The sequence below is a fragment of the Puma concolor genome, chromosome B3, assembly GCF_028749965.1.
Source record: "Puma concolor isolate L17-30 chromosome B3, mPumCon1.1.hap2, whole genome shotgun sequence".
NCBI lineage: Eukaryota > Metazoa > Chordata > Mammalia > Carnivora > Felidae > Puma > Puma concolor.
The window spans coordinates 144,526,138-144,543,497 of NC_141672.1; the positions used below are offsets into that span (position 1 = coordinate 144,526,138).

Genomic DNA, 17,360 nt, shown 5'->3' on the forward strand with positions numbered 1-17,360 from the left:
AAAGTATTTGAAGCATTGAGATTTCTATAATAAAATGCCTTATTGGAAAATAACAATTCTTCCCAACATAGAATTTTAAGAAAAAAATTTCAAAACAACATTCAAGCTTAAGCAAGCAAACTTTCTCTTCAAAATAAAACATTAACCAGATCTTTCATTTATATGTTTCAGATTTTTGATTCATGTCCTGTCAAAGCACAGGGATCAATCGGAATAGCAGGAGCTCATCTCGAAGAAAAACCAAGCGGCACAGTCCTGACTGGATCAGGACACAGAACTTGTGCACTCGAGGGGCACTTTACTCAGTTTGCTCAAAGATATGGTCTCTAAGCAACCAGGTCCCAAATTTTAAACAAACAGTCCCAGTCATATGAATCACTTCCGAATGGTCTCACTTTGCCTACCAGCACTTTCTTACACAAATACTTCCTGCGAGGGGTTTATTTAGCAGTCTCAATTGGAAATAACCAGAAGCCATCAAATACCACATGGCTTAAAAATGTTCAGAATAGGTCCTGCTACCAACAGATATCCCCAAATCGCTAAACTGTGAAGCAGAAGAAATTCTGCAGAAATCAGAGACGGGTCATCATGCAAAGCCAGAAAATTAAATTCCTAGAACATGCCAACTTAGGCCCCCAAATACATTTTTCCTATTCTTTCATTGGGAACATTAAAATATACAAACACGATTGTTACTCTGACTCTAAGACTAGAAGAAATAAATGCCGAATTCAGTCAAATAAATAGCCCACTTAGCCCAATTAGACTTTCCCAATCTTGATGGGGGAGCAATCTATACAGTTAGCTGGCCTCTTAACACTGGTTTCCTGTGGTCACACCCACTCTGAGACTTACTGAAAATAAGGGGAACTGGTAAAGTATTCAACCCAACTCTTGGCTCCAGCCTCCTTTTTTCCACCTGAAAAGAATGCTATATGTGTCACACTATTCTCCATGAACTAGAGACCATTAAATCTATTAACAAGAATAGAGAGGGAAAAGGAATGAACAATCCAAACTGAAAACTGCAATAAGACAAAGAAACTACCATTAACAGAACCAAAGGGGAAAAAACCAAGACAGTAGAAAAATCCAGTAAATCAAAAGATAGATGTGGGACACATATCTAGTCCTGATTTAACATAAACAGACAAAATGGAGAATAGCCATAAAACAAACTACAGAGATCTAACCTACCAACAGGTACCCCAAGACGGAACTAATGAGTCAGAACTAATTATTAAAGGTACAACTCCTTAGAGCTAAAACAAACAAAACACAAAACAAAAACAAACAAACCAGAAAGATAATATAAATCAAGAGTCTCCACATTACAGGCAAAATTACTAAGCCAACATCAACTCTAATATATATATAACTCGAGGAAACTTTAAGAAAGAAGAATTCCACAAGTTTCAAATCATGGAAAATTGTGAGGCAAAAACAAAACAGAAAAAAGTCATTTGTCATGGAGCTAAAATCAAGCCAGCTTTAGATGTTCCTAAGTTCTACACATTTTCTCAAGAAAAATGAAATATAGTTTACCATAAAAGAATAAAGAGTGTAGAAATAGAACTGTACTTAATTTAATATTTGACAAAGTAGACATCGATTGCTAACAGGTTGTAAAAAGATTATTTTTAGGTGACAGAATAACTTAGGGGCTCCTGGGTGACTCAGTTGGTTAAGCACCCAGCTTCAGCTCAGGTCATGATCTCGAGGTTTGTGGGTTCCAGCCCCACGTGGGGCTCTGTGCTAAAAGCTGGGAGCCTGAAGCCTGCTTCAGATTCTGTATCTCCCCTCTCTCTCTGCTCCTCCCTCACCTGTGTGAGCTCGTGCTCTCTTTCTCAAAAGTAAGTATTTTTGGGGGCACCTGGGTGGCTGAGTCGGCTAAGCGTCCGACTTTGGCTCAGGTCACAACCTCATTTGTGGGTTGGAGCCCCACGTCGGGCTCTGTGCTGACAGCTAGGAGCCTGGAGCCTGCTTCGGATTCTGTGTCTCCCTCTCTCTCTGACCTTCCCCGTTCATCCTCTGTCTCAAAAATAAATAAACATTAAAAAAAATTTTTTTAATAAAAAAAAAGATAAGTATTTTTTAAAAAGGCAACAAGAGGGATTTTTTTTTAAATGACAGAATAATTTGCATAAAATTTATTTATTTTGAGTGTGAGGGTGCAAGCAGGGGAAGGGCAGAGAGAGGGGGCAGAGAAAGAGGGGGAGAGAGGGAGGGGAGGAAGAGAGAGAGGGAGGGGAGGGAGAGAGGGAGAGAGGGAGGGAGGGAGGGAGGGAGGGAGGGAGGGAGAGAGAGAGAGAGAGAGAGAGAGAGAGAGAGAGAGAGAGAATCCCAAGCAGACTCGTGCTATCGGCACAGAGCCCAATGAGGGGCCCGATTTCACGAGCCCATGACCCATCAGATCATGAGCCCAAATCAAGAGTCAGATGCTTAACCGACTGAGCCATCCAGGCACCCCTAAAATGACAGAATAATTTACAAACACCATGAGATTTAAAGACTTAGATTCCAAACAAAAATTAAGCATTAAATTGAAAAAAGCTAACAATATAAGACTTCACATTTTAGCAAGGCTTTGGAGAATTTGAACTATGGCTTTGAATTGATCAAAGAAATTGCAAAGAGAAAGATTAACATTTGAATTGCATAAAATTGAAAACTGCTGTACAGGGGCACCTGGCTGGCTCAGTCGGTATTGTGTGTGACTCTTGATCTCACGGTTGTAGATTTGAGCCCCGCGTTGAATGTGGAGATTACTTAAAAATAAAATCTTAAAGAAATTTAACAAAATTAAAAAATAAAACTTCTGTACAGTGAAAAACCAAAATGGCAAATCAAGAGAAAATATTGGTAGCAAATGCAACAGGAGGTTGACCATATTACAAGAGAGCTTATGAAAGTTAACATCATGACTCTATTAGACAACCTCATCCACAATGTGCATAAAATTGATAAACAAGTACATGGGAAAAATGTTTAAACTTTCCAGCAATCAAAGCAATATCATTTTATTTTTATTTTTTTTTTTTTTCAACGTTTTTTTTTTATTTATTTTTTGGGACAGAGAGAGACAGAGCATGAACAGGGGAGGGGCAGAGAGAGAGGGAGACACAGAATCGGAAACAGGCTCCAGGCTCTGAGCCATCAGCCCAGAGCCCGACGCGGGGCTCGAACTCACGGACCGTGAGATCGTGACCTGGCTGAAGTCGGACGCTTAACCGACTGCGCCACCCAGGCGCCCCAAAGCAATATCATTTTAAACTGGAATAAGCCTAAATAAATTATGAATGTTATGTAACCACTGAAAACAGTAATTAAGACAACGATATAGCAATTAAAAGATCTAAATTTGTGAATACAACTATCTAAAAATTATCTACAACTTTTCCTTTTACTCAGGCCCTTTCTTTTTTCTTTATTATAAAATTCATGATCATTGTAAATAGCATTTTAAATCTACCGAAGAGCACTAAAATAAAAAGGAAACGTCTTGGGGTGCCTGGGTGGCTTAGTCAGTTAAGTATCTCTTGGTTTTGGCTCAGGTCATGATCTCACCATTGGTGGGTTCGAGCCCCGAGTTCGAGCCTGCTTGAGATTCTCTCTCTTCCTCCCTCTCTCTCAAATAAACAAACATTTAATGGAAAAAAAAAAAAAAAGGAAAAGTCTTCTCACACCCTCCACCCTGACTCCCTAGAGGTATCTTCTTATTTCTGGAGTTTCCTGTGAAACACAAGCTTAAATCTGAAGTGAAAAAACTAAGGCTACAAACCTTTAGGACTTTGAAAGTGCCCAGAAAATTCTCCAGAAAAGTTTACTAATGCCTCATCACCTTTATGTTAAATCTGCTTTTGCCCCAAGGGCCAGGATAAAGAATACATTTACCCAGTGCCCACTGCATTTCAGCCACTATGCCAGGCACTTAGCCCTCAGAGCACCTCCAGAAGATGCGTAGTATCTCCATTCTGCAAAGCACAAATTTAGGTTCACTCCCTCAAGTTAAACAACTTGCTAAACTAGAATCAGAAATCACACCTGCCCAAACTGAAAATCCTCACTCTTTTCACTTCGCATATCCCAACAGCCAAGTTTTTTAAAACATTTCAGGTTTGTTTGTTTTTTTTTTTTTAATGTTTATTTTTGAGAGAGAGAGAGAGAGACAGAGAGAAAGAGCATGAGCAGGGGAGGGGCAGTGAGAGAGGGAGACATACAGAATCTGAAGCAGGCTCCAGGCTCCGAGCTGTCAGCACAGAGCCCGTCTCGGGGCTTGAACCCACAAACCATGAGATCATGACCTGAGCCGAAGTTTGGACGCTTAACAGACTGAGCCACCCAGGTGCCCCAAATGTTTCAGGTTTTTTAAATGTCTGTTTTAATTAATTATAAGTATTATGAGATTACAGTAGTATGACTTTTCTTAGTACCAAAGATAGCTGACTGCCTAATACATACCAGATTACTCTCCATGTTTCTTCATCGTAAATTTTGCTGAGTGTCTCAGCTACACCACAGGGTAAAAAGCAGTAAAATGCTTTTCTGACCACAGTAGGAACTAATCCTTCCGTGTGTGCAAAAAGCACTCTTAGTTTGAACAACTTTAACAAAGGCACTTTTAAATGCAACCAACTTCTTACCTCTGAGTCTATCCAAGGCAGGTGCACCAAGGTAAGTTTCAGAAAATAGAAGTGAGGTTTTCCATCTGTATCATCATTTTCAGAGTTAAGACTAAATCCCACCCCATACTTCACCTTGCTAATTATGAATACATGAATGTACCCGGCTTGTAGTCCCAATGTGCCATTAAGTAGCTATATCTATGTGACCCTCTGACTCACACAGGGTCTCATGAGGCAATTAAATTAGTTTTCCCATCTGTAAAAGGAAAACATACGCCAACCTCCTAAAAAATGAAGGGATATTCCTCCACTTGAGAATTGTAGAGGCTGATGGGCAAGGTGTTGTTCTTCTGAATCCCCTCACCTATCCATTTTTTTTTTCTTGCCTAATCTTAAATATCTTTAACTTGCTTTCATGATCATGGTGTGCTAGCCTGGATATATCCAGATGTTACTGAATTCTGCTCCCATGTAGAGATCTAAAGAGCCCATCCTAGAAAACGTTCAATGCCAACAACAAAGTCATATGCACAAAAGAGAATTTGTTCTCAAGCAATTCCCCTAAATTACAGAAGGAAGAGTGCCTGTTTAGTGCCATGCTCTTGTTAACAATGCAAAGTCTCTGCCAGTCTCCAACCAGCCAGAGCCCTGCTTTCCCTTCTACACGGGGCTGGGGGTATGTTGGGGCGGGGGGGGGGGGGGGGTAGGCCCTGCCCCTTCAGATAGGGTATGGACACAGCAAGAGAAAGGTGGCCCATGACAGGTCTTGAAAGGGCATTACAGCAAGCCTCTGAAAGAAGGGACCCTTAACCTTCAACCCCAGAGAGTGCTGGGATTAACTTTCTTCCTGTGACCTTTAAACTAACTGAATTTTCTCCTGTTTCCATTTATACATTCTCCTCACTGCAGACTACGCGTCCTGCCCGGCCTGATATGTTCTCTTCCTGAGTCTGTTCACGTGAACATTCTGATCCTTCTCTGTATCACTTTCTCCTCTCCAAGACCTGAGCGCCTAGTGTAGCTCACATATTTACACTTCGCCTCTCTCAACTAAGTGAAAATGCTAGTCGTCTCTACCATACAGCTATTCCACAGACCAAACAAATGTGAAGACAATCAGAACAGGCAAAAGATCAACATAAACCCACATTTTGGGGCGCCTGGGTGGCTCAGTCGGTTAAGCGTCCGACTTCAGGTGGGGTCATGATCTCACAGTCTGTGAGTTCGAGCCCCGCGTCGGGCTCTGTGCCGACAGCTCAGAGCCTGGAGCCTGCTTCCCATTCTGTGTCTCCCTCTCTCTCTGCCCCTCCCCTGCTCATGCTCTGTCTCTGTCTCAAAAATAAATAAAAACATCGAAAATTTTTTTAAAAATAAAAATTAAAAAATAAACCTACATTTCAAGTCCTTGGTCTGTTCTGCAGCTCGTAACAAAAAGCCCTGAATCCTCAGATATTTCATTAAAATAGTAACTAAATTTCCATATTAAAGCTACTCTCCAAAAAATAGGGAAAAGCAGAATCTATTGTCTTATTCCCAATCACTCTAGGTGCACACTTTTACGGAATCACTCCTAAATTTTCCCACTTAACCTTTCAGGGAAACATAAACCCACGGCACACCCTCATGTCTCTACAAACCCCCTTACACTCACTGTCTCCACACATTCATCTTCACCCTCTCTACACAATCTCCTCTCTTCCCAGGGAAGAGCTCTGTTACAGGTACGGGAGAAAATGGAGCGCCCTGGGATACACAATGGAGCCACTGTACTTGAAGGTGGCGCTTCCAGGGGGAGGAGTATCCGTACTAGAAATAGAACCGAAGAGGGAAACCTTTTCTCCCCTGGGTCTCTCTGATCTTTCTTCCTGGACTTGGAAGGGGCGTAAATTCCAGACCCTGGGGCTCCTCCAACTCAGGAGGGGTGGAGGTTATGAAGGAAACAGGATGGGGGCCGATCCAAAAAGGAAAACTGGGCTTGCGCTAGAGGGGAAAGTGGGGCACCAACAGCACACGGGGACAGCCCAGCTCACCAGGGTAGAAAACACAACGGGAGCTAAAGCCCCAGCTACGACGGGAGAGCATGTGATTTGTCCGTGGTTTACCTCAAACACTTGTTAAGGGTGGCAGCAGCCGCTTCATACGGCCAGTAGGGATCCCAGTCTTCTATTCTCTGCAGAGCACCCCAGGCTTCTTCCTAGCCCCCTCTGGTAGTAAAATCTAAATACATGCTCCCAACTTGATTTTCTAATCAAAGCTTTCAACAACAACCACCACCGCATCCTGGGATTGCCTCCCTAAAATAAATCAGGCACATTTCCACGACGCCAGGCCAATAGGACAATACGCCACGATTATACCCTCCTTTATAACCCAAAGCATAAAAAAATACAGAGTATCACCAAGGTCTCACTTCCTCGGTCACTTCCTAAGTATGCAAAAGTAGCCAACTAAAAAACACTGCAGGTGATCATGGATGTTAAAGGAAATGGGCTACTTTTCTATTCTGGAAAAAACACCTCAGAGGGACACCTGAGTGGCTCAGTCGGTTAAACGTCCGACTCTGGATCTCAGGGTTGAGGGAAAACTCCCGACAGAAAAGAACGGCCCTAGAGCAGATGGAAATGAGCAGACAGAACACGCAAAGAAGGAAATGTGATAGAAAGCACCATTCTCGTCAGGCTATCATAACGCAGAGCTCTAAAACTATTTTAAATCTTGCTTCTCGGGCGCCTGGGTGGCTCAGTCGGTTGAGCGTCCGACTTCGGCTCAGGTCACGATCTCACGGTCCGTGAGTTCGAGCCCCGCGTCGGGCTCTGGGCTGATGGCTCCGAGCCTGGAGCCTGCTTCCGATTCTGTGTCTCCCTCTCTCTCTGACCCTCCCCCGTTCATGCTCTGTCTCTGTCTCAAAAATAAATAAACGTTAAAAAAAAAAAAATTTTTTTTAAAAATCTCGCTTCTCAACTAAGGGGGAGCCTATCAGAACCACCAGAACCATTTAAAATATATAGGTGTAGGGGCACCTGGTGGCTTGGTCGGTTGAGTGTCCGACTCTTGATTTTGGCTCAGGTCATGATCTCACAGTTCATGGGTTCGAGCCCTGCATCAGGCTCTGTGCTATCAGTGCAGAGCCTGCTTGGGATTCTTTCTCTCCCTCTCTCTCTGCCCCCGCCCCATGCTCACTGCTCGCTCTCTCTCTCAAAAAATAAATAAACTTAAATAAGATATACAGGTATCTGGACCTTCCAGACCTACAGAATCAGAGTCTCTATGGTAAGGCCGAGATATCTGTATTTTTAAGTTCCCCGGGTGACCTAATGCACACACTTGGTTGAGAACCACTGCACGACTGACTTTCAAAAAACTAATCTTCAGTCCAGAAAACTACAAGTAGACCATGCAGACTCAGGCTTCCGCTTCCTCACTGACATGAAATGGTTAAAGTGGAAGAGGCGTTGAACTAGAGTAGCGGTGGCAAGGGGGTGGTAGCCAAGACGCTCTGTAAAAAGGGAATTTTACTGTGGAAACCCAAGTTTAAAACAAAAGCAGAACTGCTTCGGATGGAGGAAGGAAGGGAGCTGGGGTTCTTCCCTCTCATCCCCAGGTCACCGCAACAGAGACACAGGATGGTCTCTCATTCCAGCTGCGGCTTTCAAATTCTTTGACTCTCCAAAACTAGATCTAGTGCGCAGTTTAAGTAACAGGGACCTACTCTTTTTTTTCCATGGGGCCCTTACACACTTCATATGAGAAACATCCCCTTTTCTTTTTTTTTTAAGTTTATTTATTTTGAGAGAGAGAGAGCAAACGAGCGAGCAGGGCAGGGGCAGAGAGGATCTCAAGGAGCCTCCACGCTCAGCTTAGAGCTGACGTGGGGCTCTATCTCGGGACCGAGATCGTGACCTGAGCCAAAATCAAGAGTGGGTCCTTTAACCGACTGAGCCACCAGGCGCCCCTCCTCTTTTCTAATCACATATTCACTTCCTGCTGTCTAACCTTCTATTTAGAAAAACAAGTGTTATTATCATTCTCCCCACCGAAATCACCACTAACTGCCCCCCTGTACCCAGTCTAAAGGAAGAGGTTTAAGCTCAGCAAAGAAGCCTGGATTCAAGACATCAGAATGCTGTTAGAGAGTCCCAGGGACAGAAGAAGGAAAACGGAACCAGGGAGGGGCACAAAAGGGACCATGTCTTTCGAGAGGAAAAGGAAAAGAGCTGAAAGGCTAACACTTGTAACTTCAGGAACACATGGATGTTTGTTGTATTGTTCTCTGGACTTTCCTAAAAGTGTTTTAAGAGCCTCAGAATTAACAAAACAAAAATACTCTTGTTTATTAACACTACTGAAACATCCTTGATTTTCATTGGACTTTGATCACAAATACCTTTCATTACCCCATGCTGGCCTTTTCCACCAAAGCTCACATGTAGGAAACAAGATCTGTAATTATATCTATCTGCCCCGGGGCCTTGCAAAGGAATACCAGCACCAAAACAAAACTGAACCACTGATAGCAAACAGACACTCTAAGAGTAAGACCACCAGGTGTCCCAGCATCTGAAAAGGGAAAACCGCCCTTATACGTTCACTTCCCAAAAAATGCAGAGGATGGTGACTCCGGCAAACTTTGAATACTGCCAAACCGGTGGACCTTTCCCCAGAGTCCTACCAAGAGGAAAACGAATCCAATTCATATATAAATCAAAACCAGTGAAACACCAGGCTAAGAACTTTAAACTTCAAAAAATGCTATTTCAAACAAAAACCAAAATGCTATTTCTGGGCCGCCTGGCTGGCTCAATCATAAAGCCTGTGATTCTTGATCTCAGGGTCCTGAGTTCAAGCCCCGTGTTGGGTATGGGGCCTACTTAAAAAGACACACACAAAAGAAAAGTTTGGGGAAAAAACCCCCACAAACTGCTATTCTCCCCTACAGTTCGTAGTGCCCCAAAACATGCACGATACGCATAAAACCAAACACAGATCTGGGAATTTTTCAGAATACATAAGCACCCATCAGAGTTTCACGATAAGCTGCTATCAAGGCCACTTGTTCCCGTGAATAAATACCCTACCTATACTTATTCCTTCAAACCACCAGCCTCCGACAGTCACACCTAGGACATATTCAAAGAGATCTTTATCTGTGTTCACATCACAACAGCTCCCTTCTCTGCAGCCGGCCAATCGTTACCTCTTTGCTTCTTCCAAATGACAAAGGTACTCATAAGCCACATTCTGACGTCTCCTTTCGTCCATCTCCTCTGCAGTGAGTCTCTCATTATCCAGGACAGCTAAAACATGAAAGGAAGAATGTAAACACAAGAATCTGTAACCTTTCTGACAGATAAAAGAAAGCCACGGCATCAAATTCCTGTTAGTCACCTGGCAGGTCAGGGTAACCTGTGGACGTGTGGATGGCCAGATGTACTACGAGGACTTTCCTAAAACAGGAACTAGGGAGTTTCAACTACATTCGTCTTACCCTTTTGTTAAAAGTGTCATCATATAGAATTGTACGAAATTTTAGTACAAGTTTGTTGTCACTTGACAAATACTGAGTTGAGATTTTGGCCCAACTCTGTTCTGGTCTATCTACCAGACTCTCCCAATACAGAGCTGAGAGTGTTGTTTTTCCCTTGTTTATTAATAACCCAAGGCAGCAGTCATTGAGAACTAAGTGGCGGTAATTATGTTCAACGCCTTACATGCATTCTCTCACGGAAGTCCCACAACAATCCTCTGATTATCACTCCCATTTTACAGATGAGGAAACTGAGGCTGGGTGCTCTTAGCTCTACCGCTAATAAGCGGTTGCCCGGCCTGGATTCCAACCCAGGCAGTCTGTCTCAAATCTGCCAACTTCATGGGCACCCGGGGTATGGCATCGACTCCTGACTCCTTGGGATGGCATTCAAGGCCTTTTCCAATTTGGCCCCAACTACTTCTGGAAACTCTTCTCCCTCTCCCCGACCCTCCTCCCCCCACCACTGTGTACTGTCTCTGACCCCACGCTGCCCAACCTCACGCAGCATCCGCCAGAGCTCCGCTCACGTGTCACTACCTGGGTTCTTACTGCCTTCCCCCCACCCCTCCTCCACATCCACCTTCCTGCTTTTGCCCGGCTGGCTCAGCATCTTTTATCTTTATTACACCTCACTATCATTAGCTTGTACACCTGTCCTTCTCTGATTGAGACGCTCTTGGCAGGCAGGGCCTGCTCTTACTCACTAATTTCACAAACGTGACACAATCCCTCACACATAACTGTTGAGTGAACTTATCCTAAAAACGGACCATTACTCTCACAAGAGAAAATAAAAACGAAATCTCGGGATTCCAAAGGACCCTCCTGCGGCCAGCGGTAGCTGTGCCGCCTACAAGTTCAGTGTCGTCCCCTGGACGGCTACAGAAAACGAGGTTCGGAAAAATGAGGAAGTCACAGGGGTTCTTTTTTTCTTTTCTTTTTTTTTTTTCTTCTTTTTTTTTTCTCTCTCTCTCTCTGTTTTAATTTTTGAAAGCCTGACCAGGGAACGAAGCCCGAGCAAGGTGAAGTGGCCCGCCCCGGGGCGCACGTCTCCGCTGGCCCGGGGCCCCCCGCAGGTCCCGACCCCCGGTCCACGTCGCAGGCGGCACCCGGGGCAGCGCCTTCCCGCGAAGCGCGAGCGGAGCCCAGCGCTCCGGGACACGCCCTGCCCCGGCCTCCTGCCACCTCACCCTAGGCCGTCTCCCCCAAATCTCGGCGGCGCTGCGAGGCGGGAGGCTCTGGGTGGGGCCCCTCGCGTCGCGGCGCCCGGGCTCAGGCGAAGAGGGCCGCCTGCGTCCCCGCCGCCGCCGCCTCCGAGCCCAGGTCGCGCGCCTCGCCGCCCCTCCCGCCCGCCGCCCGGCCCGGTCGGCTCTTCCGGGTCCGCGCGGCCCGCAGCCGCCCTGCCGCGCCCGCCCGCCCGAGCCCCCCGGGAAAACGGCGCCTCGGAGGCAGCGAGCCCGGCCCCGAAGCCCCCGCGCCGCAGAGCCCCGCACTCACAGCCATAGTGCGGCCGGACCACGCCCAGTCCGTCAACATCGTCCGTGGCGGACATGGCGGCCGAGCCCGGGTCTCTGCTGAGGAAGCGGTGAGACCTTGAAGGCGCGGCCGACAGCAGCTGCTGCTCCTGCAGAGTGCGCGGGCTGCCTTGCTCCCTGAGGCCCCGCCCCGCCCCGTCGGCCCCGCCCCATCCGACCCCGCCCCTCCGGCCCCGCCCTGCCGCGCCTCGCCCTGGCGCGCCGAAGGGAGCTGGGGTGGGGGCGGAGCCCGAGCCGCTCAGCCCCGCCCAATCCCCGCCCCTGGTGGTAACGCCCTCTGGAGGCGGAAGGAAGGGGGCGGAGCCCACCCGTCCCCGGCACTCGCGGTCCTCCTCGCTCCGCGGGAAAGGCGGCCCCCGCCCTGGAGCCCTGCCCTGCCGGCCGCCGCCCCGACCGCACCTCGGGGACAGAAAACGCCGCCTAACTGAAACAGAGCATATTGTTCCTAAACTAGAAGAGGAGGTTGCGCAGAAGAAAAAGATATTCCAGAAGAAACAAAAGCTTATGGACCGGGATTAAATTCAGCGTTAAATAAAAGCACATAAAAGTTTAAAAAAAAAAAAAAAAAAAGGCTTGAAATAAAAACCATGGCCCCTCCTCTTTTCCCCTGCCGGTGGAGCTAAACTTCTTTGCACCAAAGCGCTCCAGGAAGGCGTCCTTTGCAGTGACCCAAAGTGTTCTTGAGGAACAGAAGCAGGACCCAAACTGCCATAAGGGAGGCACAGCCCTGCAGCCTGGCCTCAGTCTTCTCTCCAGATTCGCCCCTCGTCACCAGATTAGAACTGCTTAACACCCCCCCCCCACACACACACACCGCGTACTTGAGAAGTGGATGCTAAAACAGGAGACTGTCCAAGCCTCCTTCTCTTAGTTTCCCCTGCCTCTGTTCTTCCTAAGTTCCTCTTTTCTCAGGGGATTCTTGGCCCTTTTTTAGGATGCCACTTCCCCTTGCAGCTTGTGGCCTGCCCTTAAAATATTGGTATTCATTGGAATTCTGTTCTTAGCCTCTTCTGTGTTTCGCCCACTCCTTCTGGGTTTTTTTTTCCCCCATTTTACGCACTCTTCCTGGGTATTTTTATTCTTACTCACCTTCAACTGCTGAAGAGCTTTAAATGTACATTTCCAGGGGCGCCTGGGTGGCGCAGTCGGTTAAGCGTCCGACTTCAGCCAGGTCACGATCTCGCGGTCCGTAAGTTCGAGCCCCGCGTCAGGCTCTGGGCTGATGGCTCGGAGCCTGGAGCCTGTTTCCGATTCTGTGTCTCCCTCTCTCTCTGGCCCTCCCCCGTTCATGCTGTGTCTCTCTCTGTCCCAAAAATAAATAAACGTTGAAAAAAAAATTAAAAAAAAAACAAATGTACATTTCCAGACCAGGCTCTGTAAAAGACCCAACTCAGTATTTTCAGCTGTGTAATGGACATATTCCCCTGTGAATCCTGCAGACACTTGAAATTTAACGTGTTGAACACTGACTCTGTTCCTACGATAGTCTTTGTTAATAGAAGTGCTCTGTTGGCCATCAGGACACCCCAGCCTCCCTGCCTCACACCGCACATCCAGCCAGTGTTCTGAAGTGTCTTGCTTTTGTCTCTATCCCCATTGTGATTATACTGTTTAGATTGTCACCATCTCTGTTTTTTCTTTGGCCAGCTCACTCCTCACTGTCACCAGCGTGTTCTTCCTAAAGTGCAAATGCCTTTGCATTCCTCCTTTTTACATTTTTCTCATTATTCCCTTCAGGACATGGTCCAAGTTCCTTAGCATGCCGAATAAGCCCCTTCATAACCTGACTGGTCCAGGCTTTTTGGTCTAGCCTTTTTTTCATCTATTTGCTCTTCCTTCAAAATATTAAAGCGAGGACCTTGAAAACCTAGAACAAAACACTTTCCATTAAAAAAACAAGCAAAGGATGGTGCCTGGGTGGCTCAGTTGGTTGAGCGCTGGACTCTTGATTTTGGCTAGCATCATGATCTTATGGGTTTGGGAGATGAGCCCAGCATCAGGCTCTGCTCTGACAACGAGAAGCCTGCTTGGGATTCCCTCTCTCTCCCTCTCTCTCTCTCCTCCCCCCACCCCCACTCATGCTCTCTCTCTCTTTCAAAATAAACTTAAGAGAATAAATAAAAAATTAAAAAAACAGGCAAAGGTTTAATTATTACAAATTCAAAAGTTAGTTCTTTCTAAAATTGTCAAGTTCAGCTTACAAATTTTATTATTCTAAGCCTAGCATATTTTACCAATCACTTTTCAGAAACTTTGAATACTTTTTGGTCCCATTTACAAACTTAGTTAATTCAACATCTCCAATCATTTAAAATTATGTCTATAAACTTAATTTATTTGGTTTCCCATTTAATTTATTCAGTTTTCTAACCTAGAAAATTTTCAAGGCTTAGCAATTCTTATAAATTAAATAAACTTACAAAAAATGAATCTAAATTTCTCTTAGATAGCCCAGTTCCACGTGCAAACTTAGTAAGATATCAACTCACAATCTTAAGTCTAAAACTAATCCAGTAGACATATAAGACTGTCACTCTAATAAGCCAAATTTTCTTAAACATTCCAAGTGCATAAAATGTGAAATATGCACATATTTCTTCTTTAATGTTTACTTTTTTTGAGAGAGAGAGAGAGAGAGAGAGAGAAAGAGCGTGAGATGGAGAGAGACAGAGAGAAAGGGAGACAGTATCTGAAGCAGGCTCCAGGCTCTGAGCTGTCAGCACAGAACCTGATGCAGGGCTTGAACTCACGAACTGTGAGATCATGATTTGAGCTGAAGTCAGACACTCAACTGACCAAGACACCCAGGTGCCCCTGCACATATTTCTTCTTAACCCCAACATATTAGTCCCATAGTTTTTACCCCACTAAGCTTTTCTGTACTAATTTTAAAGCTTCTCTGAGTTGAAAGGTACATAGCTGCTAAGAAAGTTTCCAACCTAGTTAATTAAGATTACTTTTTAAATTTATTTTATTTTATTTTATTTTTGAGAGAGAGAGAGAGATAAAGAGAGAGAGAGAGAGAGAGAATGAGCAGAGGAGGGGTAGAGAAAGATAATCCCAAGCAGACTCCACTGTGAGCACAGAGCCTGACACGGGGCTTGAACTCACAAACCTTAGATCATGACCTGAGCCAAAATCAAGTGTTGGACCCTTAACCTGCTGAGTCACCCAGACACCCCTATTTTATTTTATTTTAGTGAAAGAGTGCACCACCCAGGCCTGCGAGCAAGGGAGAGGCAGAGAGAGAGAGAGAGAGAGAGAGAGAGAGAGAGAGAATCCCAAGCAGGCTCCCCACCCAGCTCAGAGCCCCTTGAGGGGCCGGATCCCACAACCGTAGGATCACGACCTGAGCCGAAATCAAGAGTTGCTCGCTCAACCAACTGAGCCACCCCAGGAGCCCCAAGATTACTTTTGATCAGAGATTTCCATTAGATATAACTCCTGGAGCTTCAGACTTTCAGAACCATTTTTCTCATTGGGCCAACTGTCACTTTGAGCTGTTTTCTATATTATGTCATAGATTTGAAAACTTGTTATCTATTCCTCTGACTACCCTTAGAAACCAGCAAGTCCTATCCAGTTTACCTTTGGATTTTATTTTCTATGTCTTGGCTTTTAAAACACTTACCTATGTTTTCATTTTAATTCTAAAGACCTTTGGAATGGATGGAATCCAAATACATAAATGTGTTTTATCTCTAATGATAAAGGTTATGAACCTAATATGCTCAGGCATTTTTTTTTTTTAAGTAAACTCTAGGTCCAGGTGGGGCTCGAATTCATGACCCCAAAAACCAAGAATTGCATGCTCTGCCCACTGAGCCAACAAGACACCCCCTGTGAGTCCTTTCTTATTCCTAGAAACATGCAATTCTAACAGGTATTTAAATCAATCTCCCATTGAATTTCAGATATCTCACATAGCTTTATCTGATGTTCACAAATTAAGCCATTCTTCATAATTATACTAACTGAAAGCTACTGAGGCTTTACGAGACTAAGTGTTTTGTATTTATTTTCTTTTCTGAACTTCCTGATAATTCTACAAAGTAAGAACTCCTAGGGGTGCCAGCTGGCTCACTCAGTAGAGTAGAACTTACTTTAAAAAAAAAAAAAAAAGGAAGAAAGAAAGAAAAGGAAAGGAAAGGAAAGAACTATTATTATCTCTAATTTACAGATGAGCAGTGGAGAACTAAGTAATTCAACTGAAGCCACGTAGTAAGAGGCAGAGCTGGAACTCAAACCCCAAGTCTAATGACAAAGCCCCCATGCCTGGTCAATAAACCTGAGATTCAGGGAAATGCACATGAAGACCATCCTTGGCCACTTAGTACTTCTCACCTATCAGAGTAGCAATATTTTATTTGTTTTCATTGATACTGTTGGCAAAAAGTGACAAAGCAACCACTCTCCTACACAGCTGCTTGGGCTGTAAATTAATACAATCTTTCTGAAGTCCAAATTGGCATTAGGCAGCTACCCTTCAACCAAGGAATTCTTCTCTTGAAATTTATCAAAATGAAACTATTTTCTTTCTTTCCTGCCCTTTTTAAGTAAGCTCTGCCCCAATATGGGGCTGGTACTCACAACCCCAAGATCAAGAGTCACGTGCTTTACTGACTCAGCCAGCCAGATGCCCCATAGTGAAAATACTTTTAAGGTGCAAAAATTAGCAATAAATACGCTTATGGAAATGTCTTAAATGCCCATCATTAGGCTTTGAAATCAGCAATGGCACCTCCACACAATGAAATGCTAGACACCCCTAACAGCGATAACCTGTGGTTCTGGTCACGTTTGACTGGCTACCAGGAATATATATATGGACTAGAACTGCAGCAAGAGAAAAACAGGACTCGTGGAAGGCTGAAGGCATGGCTCTGTTCCTCTGAGCAACTCTGCTTCTCTACAGGTCTGCTCTTACCACCCCCCCCCCTCCTCTTTTTGACAACCAGCCTCCTCCATTCTAGTTTTTTCTGCTCCTTCACAACTATGACTTCTATTTGTTTGGCTTCCCATGGCCTTAATTCAAAGCCATGACATCCTTACGGCATCAGCTCCTTTGAGGATAGTCTCAGTTGCCCAATTCCATAACCCAGTGGCATGATTGGCCCAGCTCATCTTTCCACCTCCCAGGTATGCCTCTGATCGCCCACAGGTAGGCTGCCCTTCAATCAGATGCCAATCCTTTGGTTCATTTAGCTGCGGTCGGGAGATACAGCCAACTAAGGATAGAAAACTAAGAGCTGGGCAATGTTTCCTTCAATGGGAGGCTGGCTAGGCAATGCTGTCAATCTTTTGGTGACTCGTATTTTTTTTAATTCTTCTTCTTTTTTTTTAATGTTTGTGTATTGTGGAGACAGAGAGTGTGCGTGCCCACATGCTTTGGAGGGTCGGAGACAGAGGACAGAGAGAGAGACTACCCCAAGCAGGTTCAGCACTGTCAGCACAGAGCCTGATAACAGAGCTTGATCTCACTAACAGTGAGATCATGATCTGAAACAACATGGAGTCTGATGTTTGACTGACTGAGCCACCCAGGTGCCCCTGATGGTGGGTATTTCTAATATTTCTAATATGATGCCTAAATGAAAATAACAAATTGCAAACCAATAAATATATTATGATACCATTTTTGCTTTAGAAGCATAGAAATAAGAGCACCTG

The 17,360-nt window shown here is 44.9% G+C and overlaps 1 protein-coding gene across 1 annotated transcript in view; it reads right to left on the bottom strand.

Annotated features, from left to right (window-relative positions):
• IQGAP1 (IQ motif containing GTPase activating protein 1) overlaps window positions 1–11,812 on the bottom strand; it is a 103,290-nt gene extending 91,478 nt beyond the window's left edge. The window contains exons 1-2 of the mRNA XM_086711628.1: window positions 11,653–11,812; window positions 9,823–9,922 (exon numbers count right to left, since the gene is read on the bottom strand). Of these exons, the coding sequence (XP_086567754.1) occupies window positions 9,823–9,922; window positions 11,653–11,707 (155 nt within the window). The 5' untranslated portion in view covers window positions 11,708–11,812. The remainder of the gene's footprint in view (window positions 1–9,822; window positions 9,923–11,652) is intronic.
• Window positions 11,813–17,360: the final 5,548 nt, after the last annotated feature.